The sequence below is a fragment of the Epinephelus moara genome, chromosome 14 (genome assembly GCF_006386435.1).
Source record: "Epinephelus moara isolate mb chromosome 14, YSFRI_EMoa_1.0, whole genome shotgun sequence".
NCBI classification, from domain to species: domain Eukaryota; kingdom Metazoa; phylum Chordata; class Actinopteri; order Perciformes; family Serranidae; genus Epinephelus; species Epinephelus moara.
In genome coordinates, this window is record NC_065519.1 from 40,483,723 (window position 1) to 40,496,421 (window position 12,699).

Genomic DNA, 12,699 nt, shown 5'->3' on the forward strand with positions numbered 1-12,699 from the left:
CCAATTCCTTTCAAATTTTCGCGATATTTGTTTTAACTTACGGGTTTGAGAGTTATACCAAGGAGCAAACTTTCTTTGCTTTGTTAACTTCTTTTTAAGAGGAGCTACAGAGTCGAGTGTTGTTCGCAGCGAGCCTACGGCGCTATCAACAAAATGATCAATTCGGGAGAGGTTAAAGTCAGTACGGGAAACCTCTGTTACTGAGGGACTTGGTAGTGAATTTAACGACGGAGTAATCATTTCCTTAAATTTTGCGACAGCACTATCTGATAAACATCTAGTATTGTAAATGTTGCTGAGTGGCGTGTAATCGAGTAAAAAGAAATCAAAAGTAATCAAATAATGATCCGATAGCGAGGGATTCTGTGGAAAGACTGTTAGGTTATCAATTTCAATTCCATACGTCAGAACTAGATTGAGGGTATGGTTAAAACAGTGAGTGGGTTCATGTACACCCTGACTGAAGCCAATGGAGTCTAATAATGAGACAAACGCGGTAGCCAGGGAGTCATTATCAACGTCGACATGAATGTTAAAATCGCCTACAATAATAACTTTATCTGATTTAAGAACTAGACTGGATAAAAACTCTGAGAATTCAGATACAAATTCTGAGCTGAGTAGTGATCCGTGACACCCGCGGGACCCGCAAATGGACCTGCGGGTCGGGCAGCAGTGATTGTCTGTTAAATCGGTCTGTAAATGATAGTTTGACATTATTATTATTATTACAATCTTTAGGCTATTACTGTCACGGCATCCGAAGGTACTGATGCGTTGAGCAGTTGACAGTCCATGGTCGTTTTCAAAACACACTTGTGTCACGCACTCCAGAAACTTGTTGAAACTTTAAACAATAATTAATTGTACAAAACGGGGGGAACAAACGTTGACAAAAACAGTTCCATAATTCATATTAAATTCAAAAGATAATGAAAAAACAGCTATATAAAAATATGTATTAAAAAAAAAAAAAAAAGAATATCGAATACCAGATTTTCATAACGAATACCTACCCATAGAAACGAATATTCGAATATCCAAATATTTGGGTACAGCCCTATCCATAAAGGGTTCAAAGTGTTCAGGTTTCATGCAAACACTGTTAAGAAATAAACTGTTTGCTTTTTTCCTCCCAAGATAAAGTTCGTGATTAAATACATTATCTGACTCTTTGTCTTTCTTCACCATCTTTTTAATGAGAGAGGACGAGCTGTAACTTGCTGCAGGATACTGCTGCTTTCACTAAAACACACTGTTGCCGCTGTTGCACAAACTCACACTCAACTCAGGCTGTACTTCAATCCCTGATCACTACGCACCTTTAACTAGTCCCTATTATTAACTGGACATTACACAGGTAGCCACGCCCACACAGTGACAAGCCCCAGACGCACAGCACTTTTTGGCCCCCCCACTTCTGAAATGAATCCAGCGCGCCTGGTATAAATGCACGTCTTTTTGCTAATGCATTCACCAAATCACACACCTCCACTTAAAGTAATCTCTCGCTCTCTTTTTTACAACTTCAATCTTATTTTTGTGGTTTTAGTCATCATTTATCAGGAAACTAATACCATTGGATCTGGAAAAGCAGCAGCATTTCGAGAAAGACGTCAGAATGGTTAAAAAACATGAGCAGTCAGACCATCGTTCAAACCTCCAGGGCAGTTGTTCCCAGCTGGTCCAACCATGGAGTCCAGAGTTCTCCTCAGTCGTTAGTTCAAGGTCCACGCAGTTTAATTTATTCACAACATGCGTGGTTTGCTGTCTCTGTCAAATAGCTGTCTGTTCGTCACCCACTCTACAGCAGGTAATGTCACTTCAAAATAAAAGCTCTGTGCCAGAAACTGTACTTTAAATTGAGAAAAAAAGAAATTGCTTTTTACAGACCTGACTTGTTTGCGAGTTACTTGCGGTCCAGAATGGACATGCTCGCATGCATGGTTCCTTTCTGGTTAACACCGTTAGCTCTGTCAGCACTGTTGTTTAGCGTTTTATGGAGTTAGCAGTGTAAGCTGCTAGCCGGCAGCTCAACCACCTCCACGCTGAGAACTGTGTCCAGACAACTCATACGCTCTGAATTTTGCTGAGAGCCTCTTTGGTAAAGCCTCATTAAACAGTGTTAACAAACCCACAGCCAGTGTAGTCCGCAAAATAACTTAGAAACCACTAACCAACTAACCACTGTTTGCACAGCAAATAGTGGTTAGTTGGCTGTAATCAAGCTAACACATCAGCTCACTAGCTGCGGTGCAATCTTGTCTATCCCAGGCCCCCAGGCATTGTGCCAGGCTTTGTAGTTAGCCAAACAGTGGAATTATACATGATGCCATTGGGCCCAAAAAGACTTACAGGGTGAAAGAAATGTCCCTAAATCAGTGGATAAGTGCTTTTAAGCGTCATAGCCCTGCACTATGACTTGTTTCACCATCAGAATTTGATCCATTCAGTCTGATAACATTTGGAAAGTCAAGAACATCCGCACGATCAACTGCATAAAAGTTAGCAGAGCGCTAAACCGGAACACACCGGCTCATCCAGCAGACGTCTCTAGTCTGCCTGCTCTACTGGCCACACAGTATGGGGAGCAGTGCCAGATAATCATTCAGGTAATTTTATATGCGGCAGTTTAACTTTTTAGGCTTCACACTCCACTGAGCAACTTTCATAGCAATGAATGAGGCCCCGCCAACACTGCTGTATCCATTTCTCTTTATACATCCATGGGCAGTGAGATGACCTCTTAAGTGACCCACTAATATGGAGGATGGGGAAGTGTATTACAGCTGGGGGATGTTGAAAAGGGAGTTAAGTCACTGTTGTTCAGCCAGGCAACCTCTGAAGCATTTCACGGCCTTGCAAACGGTGTGTGGAGGTGCACACCCCATGTCTCCAAGTGATTGAGCTTACAACTGTCTGACTTGCATATTGCAGTCTGATGACATACACAAACACACACACACATTTCATGTGCTTACCCTCCAACTGACTTTTCACTTGGATATACAGACGCCAGCTGGCTATACTTCTTGCCTGATCGTTTAGCGTGATTATGACTTTCCCCAAAAGTATGCAATATTCATTTGGTCACAGTGCATCATTACCTTCTGTGTGGAAACAGGTCTGAGGGGAATAGTTCCAGATCTTTGAGGTTGGGCTAAACTTACAGGCGTGCATTTTTGTAGCCCAAAGATCAGGTTAGAACAGGTAGGAAAGTTTAGCATCAGTGACTAATCTGAAAAGGCTTCATCTTACTCTTCTTTCCTCTTTATATGGCACTGGTGCATTGCTTTTCCTTATTAGCTTATAATCTAATGATGTTATTTTAAGCTTCTTATTGTAGACAGGAAAAAGGAAGTATGCATTCAGCTCCTGCATTAAGCTCCAGTTGCTGATGAAATGTTGGCACTTAACTCAGTTCTTACCACTGTGAAAGTGAGAATGAAGAGTTTTGCTCGCATACAGCCATCATCACTCTCACTGCGAGAAGACTTTCAGTCCCGCTGGCTCCCTCCTCTCCCTTTCCCCCTCTGTCTTTTGAAGTTCTCCCCCTCTCATTCCCCTCCTGCAAGCACTGTTTAAATACAGAGGAGCATGTCTCAGAGGTCCCACGCTGTCGTTACCCGGCTCTTTTCAGCCGCTCCTTAATTGCATAACACACATACACCAGCTGGGCGAGGAATTCACAAGGCTAACTTCAAAGCCTGCTCTTAATATATGACTCCATAGTTTTGCTTTTCTCCCCTCTGCGCTGTCTCTCCTTCATCCATCTTTTCTGTCTGTGTTTTTCAGAGTACGAGGAGGAGTGGAGCGACTGGGCTCCCTGCAGTGTGAGCTGTGGACACGGCACCCAGAAACGCACCCGTTCCTGTGGCTACGCATGCACGGCGACTGAGTCACGCACGTGTGACCTGGAGAGCTGTGCCGGTAAGACATAGAAACTATGTGAAGTGAAGATTGTAAAAATCTGATTTGTGTTACCCCCATGAACCACTTTATGTTGGTATTTTAACAGCAAAAGTAGCATAAAAAAGTTAAAATCATCAATCACCTAAATATCAGCTCTTTGATATTTTCAGATCTGACAAGAAGTGGGATAAATTAAATTTAGAGTCTAAAGACTACCAAAATAAGACTAAAGACTAAATCCTGGCCCACACTAAAAATGTTCTCAAATCTTAACAGATGTTGAAAATGTGAGAGACCCCACACATAACAACATGTAATGATAAATTTACTTGTTTTGTTCCTATAGTGTTTGGAGAGCAGCGATTTGGCACAGCACACCACACACTAAAGCCCCGTTTCCACGAAATACTTTCAGTATGGTTCCTTTGGAGCCAAAAGTAACCCTTCAGACATGGTACATAGACTGTAGGTCCGTTTAGCGTTTCCACCACAAACAGTACTCTTTTATGTGTGCAGGGTTGTTGTCCTTCACTGCTCCATCCAGCACTCACTATATTTCCTCTTCACCAGTGACACAAGTGGGGTTTCCATCCAAATGTATTGAAATTTTTGAGCGAATTTTGTGAAAATGCGCCCAAAAATTTTAAGAAAATGCGAATTTATGCCCATTTCCATTCGTTATTGTTTTGCGATTATTGGGAGTCAACAGAAAGAGCAGTAGGTGGCGCTTCTCGTGAAAAATGTACAAAATAAAAACACCCCCGTAGAAGAAGAGTGCGCCATGAGATGACGTCATAAGAGAGCGTCTTATGCCCACTGTAAACAACAATACACTCAACTGACACAACAACTGATCATGAACAGATTCCTGATAAACCTGTCGGCTCTTGGGAGAACTCTGGTTAGCATTTTGTCAGCGTTCACAGCGTACCTAACCATCTTGAAGAAGAGACGACGAAGAAGTTTAATGTTAAGAGTACTGTTGGAAATAGCTGGAAGGAGACCACCACGTCGTTCTCCGTGTGTATGGGAACGTAGGCGTGTGAAGGAATTTTGGGAAGTAGTTGTCTAGCAGCATTTCACTCATGAACTCTGGCTGAAACATTTCCATATGTCAAGGGCCACATTTGAGGATCTGTGTACTGGTACGTCATCATTTATTCGCAAAACCTGTTTCCATAGCAAAAAGTCACATTTTTCTTTTATCGATACGCTGACAAATCCACCCCCTCCAAGCGTAAAAACTTTTTTGTGAATTTTCGGCCTTTCTTCGAATTTCTGGCGTTTCCATCCAAGTTTTTTTTTCAGCAATTTTTTAAAATGCGAATAAAAATAGTTGGATGGAAACCCCACTACAGATGGAAGTCTGCACCTTGTTTATCATCCGGAGAACATCCTCAAAAATGGGGATGGTAAGGACAGGTTCCATCGGCACCATCCACAAGTTTTCACAGTGGAAACAGAAAAAATACGTACCAAACTGAACTGAACCATACCGTACTGCTTAGCGGAAACAAGGCTTAATAGATATTCATTCACCAAGGACCAGAGTCCCGAGCAAGATAGATGTATTACTGTCCTGTGTCTCAAAACCAGATATCGTGGAAATATCTCACAGTCCAGCATGACTTTAGAGTAAACAAACTTGGCTGACAGCAGGCAGGAACTGGAAGAAAAAATAAGAAATACATATGAAGTCATGCAGACAGTGTGAACATGGACTGTACATGTTACAGCACAAGCTTACATTTCATTAAAACCCTCTGAGACCTGCAGGGCCACCAGTTATCCTCAGTTGTCCTCTGGGATTCCCCCGCAATGGGATAACAAAACATAAATATTGCACTTTTATTATTTGCCAGTTGAAATTGATGTGCCCAGGCTGGACTTGTGAGCAGATCCAGGATGTAAAAAAACATCACAACACACAAGATAATCTTTAGAGCCATTAGAAAATTAGGGCTTCACTGACAATTGTCGACAGAGGAGAAATTGGGCACAGATGAGCTTGATTCTCGTGAAGTGTGTACCTGGCTTTAGGAGCATAAAACAGAGGCCAGTTACATACCAGTTACAAATAGACAACCACCTTCCTCAGTAGAGCCTGAACCAGCCTAACCAGAAATAAGGACGTTTTATTAGGAAGGAAATCCAGCATTTTTGTTGGCTATATACAGTGGTGTAGTGGTAGTTGATGAGGTGAGTACACTACGAGGTAGATAGGTGGGTTACCCAGGAGAGAGTCAATATATTCTCTTGCGCTCATGCGCCGTTTGAAGATAATTACAATTAAATCTGTTGTTGGCTGGATATTGAGAACATGTTTGTCGGGTCTCGTCATTGAAAATGAAACATAGACTTTGTCTTAGTTTTTATTATCAAGCTCTATTTTCAGCTCGTCGGCGTCTCATTTTCGTCATGGAAAAAAAGTCGTTGACGAAAAATTTTCATCATAGTTTCCATCAGTGAAACTAACACTGGGTATACCCTAACTGGGTATACCCTCCACTACACCACTGGATATACAGAATATGATGTGCAAATAATTGAAGGTAAACACAAGTAGATACTTCATTGCTCCAGAAGTGAGATGCTTTTTCTGCCACCATTCCTTATGTTCCTGTAAAATCAGTTGGCTGTAGCCATGACTGCTTGGGTACTCAGATAAGTTGTATACATGCAACAGTATCCTGGTTTCTTTCCAAGCACTCCACCTAGCATATTGGGGTTTCTCATAAACTGAATAAGGGCTTATCCAGGTTTCTGAAATCGTAATATGATGCATGCAGGCTCATAAACACACACACATAACAAAAAATAAATAAATAAATAAATAAATAATTAAATGCATTTCATAAAGAAACATGACAGAAATGAGGTTAGATCTCCCCTTCTTCTTGACTTTCAGGTGTCCACATTTAGTATCCACCCTCCATCAGAGACACAGAAAAATGTTTTCCAGTTTGTTGCAGGAGACTGAAGCCAAACAGATCCACACAGTGGTTCATAGTATTTCTTAGTATTCCTATTTCATTAGTTAATTTGTGCATAAAATGCCAGTATGTGTGTTCATATTGGACAAGATACAATTAAACCACCTGAAGACAAGTTGTTGCTTTCTCTCACCCTCTGTCATGTAGACACTGTGATTTCAGTGACCGACCTGACACCCATCCAGACGACCAACAGCACAGACTCCCTGGACACAAGTACGTATGGAGTGTGTGTGTGTGTTGGGTATACTGTCCCATGCATTAACACAATAGTCAACAGGTTACACTACATGTTTCCAGTGGGCGCTGGCCTGTATATGAAACATTATCTTCCATTCAGTGGTGGGTAACAAACTCAGTCAATCACACTGGAAGTGCCTGGTTTTGATATTTAGAAATCTCCCTTCCCAGCATGCTCTGCTGAGACTGTCAAAGACACGATGAAACACCGACCCTGCCTTACAGAAATGTTTGAATTACTTTTTAGTTTCCATTTTATTGCTCTCCTGCTGCTAAGCACCGGCCAGAGAACATGATAGTTCTCTTCACTCTGCAAACATAATAAAAGATATAGCAGGAGAAGAGAACACGATCCAGTGTCTGACTTTTTCCCTCTCAACTCAACATCCACCATAGGAGGCAAAAATAGAGAGTAGCTTTTAGTTTGTCCGAGGCCAAAAACCTTTTTATTCTTGTTTTTCTTCTAAGCCCCTCTCTCAATCACCCTTTCATGTTTTAGAACTGGACTGTGGGTTTCAAATAACTTTTTTCAAATGGGTACTCTTCTTTTTGGTCTTTTTGGACTGTAAATGTATAACTCCTGGCATGAGCCAAGTAGCAGAGTGATAGTGAGAAGTGTATCGTGGCCACATTGTAGCTGCACGAATATGACTGGATGTTACCAGTCAGCTGGAAGGCTAGTGGCTGGTGGAGCATGAATGTAGTAGTGGATGCCAATCAGCTAATGCAAGTGCAACCTCAGTGCTGAATTAACACCATGCTCCATTTTCTGCCAGTTCCCCGCCCTTAGAGGGCAAGCTCAGTACCTGTCGGCTCTGTGGACACTAGTTATGCATGTTTTTGTGTCTAAGTGATTAATAGAGACAATAATTTTTGAAAGGGTTAGGGTTAGGGTTAGGGTTGACTAGTATTGAGGAAGACCAGAATGTAACTGAAGCACTCTGTGCATGTTCGCACCATCAGTAAAGTCAACTAAAACTGCTTGTTTTTGCCACTGACACGCTCAGAATGTTATTCTAAGTGTCCGACAACATTATGGAAAGGATCCCTACAGAGGCTGACTTTTTTGTTCAAGAGTGAGATCCTTTTTCTCAACCAGAAACAGCCCCAAAAACGCTATGACCAAACCCACTAGACTCCATTTAAATAAAGAGTGATTTTATCATCATAAAACACACTTCATTCAAAATCAACAGAAACAAATTAAACCTCACAAAAAACATATTGGTTTGTTTTTCCACTGTCCCCACAATCAACAACTTTGGTTTGGTTGAAATTAACGTTCAATTCACCCAGTTAGACGTAAAAAATATGTATCTATACCTGCTTAACTTGCTGTTTATGTAAATGGAGTCTGGTGGGTTTGGTAATAGCAATTTTTAGGCTCTTTTTAGTTAAACAAAAAGGATCTTACTCTTTAACCAAAAGGTCTTTCTCTGTAGGGCTCCTTTTCACAATGTTGTCAGACACTTACAATAACAGTCTGAGCCTGTCAGTGGCAAATTAGTGGACCCACATTGATAGGCTGCAGCCCTCTCGCTCAATACTGAACCAATCAAAAAAAACTGTTGTTCCCATTAGTCGTTTTGACACAAAAACATGGAAAATAGGGTCCAGGTTGAAAAATACATAACTGCCTTTATGGGACATATTTCTAATAAGGCCCTTCCCTGTCTTTTTAGCTGGTTTCATTAAGGAGAGTGACCATTGTTTTCATGCAGAATGAGGGCAGGACAAAGGCTCCCAAGACTATTGAGCTTTCTGTCTCTCTCTTTCTCCATTCAGTGAATTTAAAGCAGCTAAAAATTTCTAAAGCTAAAAATAAGCTGTAGGATATAGACTAAGAGAAACATGTGCTTTTCCAATATACATACACTTATATTCTCATCAAAATGTATGTATTCATTATTTCTGTCCCTTTAGTGCATTGTTGGCCTGGCATTGCCAGACCAAATCGCAAAAGCGAAATAAGCAGGGTTTATACTTCTGCATCAAATCAATACCAAACCTATGGAGCCTATGATGTAACTTATGGCGTAGCCTGACGTGCACCTCCCCAGAAATGTAACTATATGTCGTGGTGCCACAGACCTCCCTATTCCCTCTCTTCCCTCCCTTAGCTATTTTTGTAAGCTGAAAAAAATTTCCCTCTGTGGAAACAAAGCTTTTATTTACTGTTATTTCATGGATAACAATAGCCCCCACAAAATAGCATTTTAAGTCCTGCGTGTGATTTATCCTGGCTTCATATGAGTAGAGGAAATCTTCACTAGTTGCTAAGCTAATTTATACAATGTAAAATGCCATAGGCTTGTGCTAATATCGTTAGCATGTTGTATTTGTTTGAAAAAAATGTTTAGGATAAGACAATTGTTTTGTTGGTGAACCTCATGAGCTGTAATGGAGCCATACTTTGTAATGTTACCTTTGTTAAATGTTGCTGTTGTCCCTGGCTTCATATGTGTAGAGGAAATCTCTGCTAGCATCTACATTTATTCAACCAAAAATGCCATGGCTTGTGCTAAAAACATTAGCATGTGTCCAGCAAAAGAAAAGTGCTTTGCCTGTGAATCCTGCATGTTAACGTGAATCTGATTTGTGTACTTGTGTTTGAAATTGTCACCATTAAGCCATGTTTAATGTGTGTTTTGAGTGTTTTGAATCAGCTAAACTTTACAGCACTTCACAGAAACCTCAACGCCGACTAGTGTTTCGGAGGTGTAACTGCAGAGTGACACAGACACACCACCGCACAAGTATAAATGCTCACAACAGTGTAGGCCATGTGTGTGGGCTACATTGTAGGCTCTACATAGAGCTGATGCGAAAGTATAAATCGTCCTTTAGTCTGGAACCTCGTAGTTTATTTTAAATTTTTCAAAGGGAGTTAATAACGGCCACAGACCAAAATGCCCCTGGGAGCCATTTGATAGACCCACAACTGTTAAGAGCAATGAAACATGTGACATAGTGCTGAGTGAAAGACAAAATAAACAGAGCACAGTGTACAGAGATGAGCAGTGATGGTGTAGCATCTGTGACAAGTGTTGCTGTTTTTGCCATCAGATTTTGAAAATAGTGCTTCAGCAGAAAGTTCCACATCAGCTGCAGCCATCTTAGCTGTTTTCGAAAATGCCTCAATGGTGTGTCTCTTTACTAAGCTAGGTTTATGCTCACCATATTGTCCCTGGCACAAGGCTGCACAAGGAAAATTGTCAGTTACAGTATCAAATCTGCCTGATATTACATAAATGCTTGTGATTGGTCATAGCAGGCCAGGTCAGGTGAAAATTTGTCAGAACAAGGGAGGGACCAGATGTATCTGCCAGAGCAAATAAAACATGAGCTCACAGATTTGTGTGTTTCTCAGGCTAGTGCATGGTTTCTGTTCCCCGACCAAAAGTGTCTCTGACAACATAAATGAAGTTATGGCATTCATTTTATCTCACATCCATCTGCAACTTTTAAATAGACTTGTATTCTTGTTTGTGTTTCCACTACATAAATGAACCATGAAGATTCGGCAAATTAGACTTCCTGAACTGATTCCTGAAACCTAAGAAAAGTTCCTGCAGGGGAAATGGGTTATTGGTTTACTTTTTTGTGGTCCAAGTTGGTGATGACTGGTTTTCACTTCGTCACATTTTAACTGAAATGCTGTGTGATGCACATGATGCACATGATGAATGCATAAATATGTATCTTTATCAGTTCAGATCTTTAAGAAATGCATAGCTACCTGGGTACTATATTTGAGATGTTTCTCTAAGATAAACCACAACTTATTTCATTCTAATCTAATTGAAGAATGTTAAGAATTTCTGTGATTACTTCTAACTTTTCCAATCTTCCAACTTTCCCAACCCAGATGTGGACAGCTGTGAGAAGTGGCTAAGCTGCAAGAATGACTTCCTCCAGAAGTACCTGCACCAGGTGCTCACAGAGCTTCCCAGTTGCCCATGCTCCTACCCCTCTGAGGCCGTTTACAGCGCCGTCAACATCCAGGACGGCAAACTTCGCAAGACCTATCGATGGAGGGACGCGAGCGGACCCAAAGAACGCCTGGACATCTACAAACCTTCGGCCAGATTCTGCATCCGCTCGATGCTGTCATATGACAGCACAACGCTGGCAGCGCAGCACTGCTGCTACGACGATCAGATGAGACTGATAACACGAGGGAAAGGAGCAGGGGCGCCAAATTTGATCAGTACTGAGTTCTCACCAGAGCTGCATTACAAGGTGGATGTACTACCCTGGATCCTGTGCAAGGGTGACTGGAGTCGGTTTCACTCGGTAAGGCCACCCAACAATGGGCTGGACTGTTCTGATAACCCCCCAGAACAAGTGTTTCAGGTGGAACTTAAAGAAGCCAGGGAGTACTGACAGTTGGGGGGGGGGAAGGGGTCTTAACGAAAAGGGAGAACAACAGGGAGATGCGGATGGTAGCTGGTAGTTCAAATCTACATTTCTCTTGTCCTCTCCATCCTGCACGAGCACAGAAAAACTGAGCTGCAATGTTAAAACAGTGTTCCTGTGGTCCTTTTGCCATGCATGAACTCCTGCCAGATGAGGTACTTTGGTGCAGTTGCAAGCTTTGTTGTTGCAATCTCATGACCTCCTGCATCAACTGACACTTTGTTTTTTTAATAAAAAGAGACGTAACTTTCAAAGTATATGAAAATATGAAAGGAAGACATGGACAACCAATACTGAAGCTTTTTATACTCATATGTAGACTGTTTGCAGCAACAAAAATGTACTGTTGTTGGAACTATTGGAGGGACAATGAACTCAAGAGCTGTTCTATTAGGACCTTCGTCAGCTAATCCCTGTTCCTGTATGTTGCTGCTACCCTGTTGGGATGTGCTGTGCTGAGGTGAATGTCTCTGATGGTAGTGGCATGTGTGTGTACAGTATGTTTGTGTGTGAGTGTGTGTGCATGTATGAGTGTGGAATGGATTACCTTATTTATTGGCCCCTGAACTATCTTAATCAGATTTAGTGTCCCTGCGAAAGGAATTCTTGTCTAGCTGGTAAGAAAAGAATAAAGTCAAATGGACCCTTCGGACTATAAATGCTCTACTTCTTCATCTTTACAAAAAAAAAAATTCTGACAGAATTATTGCCAGAGCATGTCTGGGGTTTCTTCCTGTCCACATCTGCCATGTTATGATTTGCATTCAATGTGTGTTCCCACAGCAGAAAGCATACATGTGTTCTATAAAATACAGAGTAAAAATTTGGTAAAAGACTTTGCATTCCTACAGCATTCATGCCAAATTGAGGAAATGTCAGCTCAATTGAAATTACTTACTTTAAAATGTCAAAAGGGATTCTGTTCTCATTCCATTTTCAAATCATTCATTATCCTTTTTACTACAATAACACCTTCTACCTGTGTAAAGTGGGGTGGAATGTGGGGTAGGGCTAGGCGATATAGTGATAAAATAATATCACAATATTTCAGGGTATTTTTGCAATAATCATATTTTTTGACAGTATGAAAACATGAAAAATGGATTATTAATTTATGAAAATGGAACTGCAACAA

The 12,699-nt window shown here is 41.2% G+C and overlaps 1 protein-coding gene across 1 annotated transcript in view; it reads left to right on the top strand.

Annotated features, from left to right (window-relative positions):
- ism2a (isthmin 2a) overlaps nucleotides 1-12,223 on the top strand; it is a 46,301-nt gene extending 34,078 nt beyond the window's left edge. The window contains exons 4-6 of the mRNA XM_050061975.1: nucleotides 3,796-3,930; nucleotides 7,053-7,121; nucleotides 11,014-12,223. Coding sequence (XP_049917932.1) covers nucleotides 3,796-3,930; nucleotides 7,053-7,121; nucleotides 11,014-11,531 — 722 coding nt within the window. The 3' untranslated portion in view covers nucleotides 11,532-12,223. The remainder of the gene's footprint in view (nucleotides 1-3,795; nucleotides 3,931-7,052; nucleotides 7,122-11,013) is intronic.
- Nucleotides 12,224-12,699: the final 476 nt, after the last annotated feature.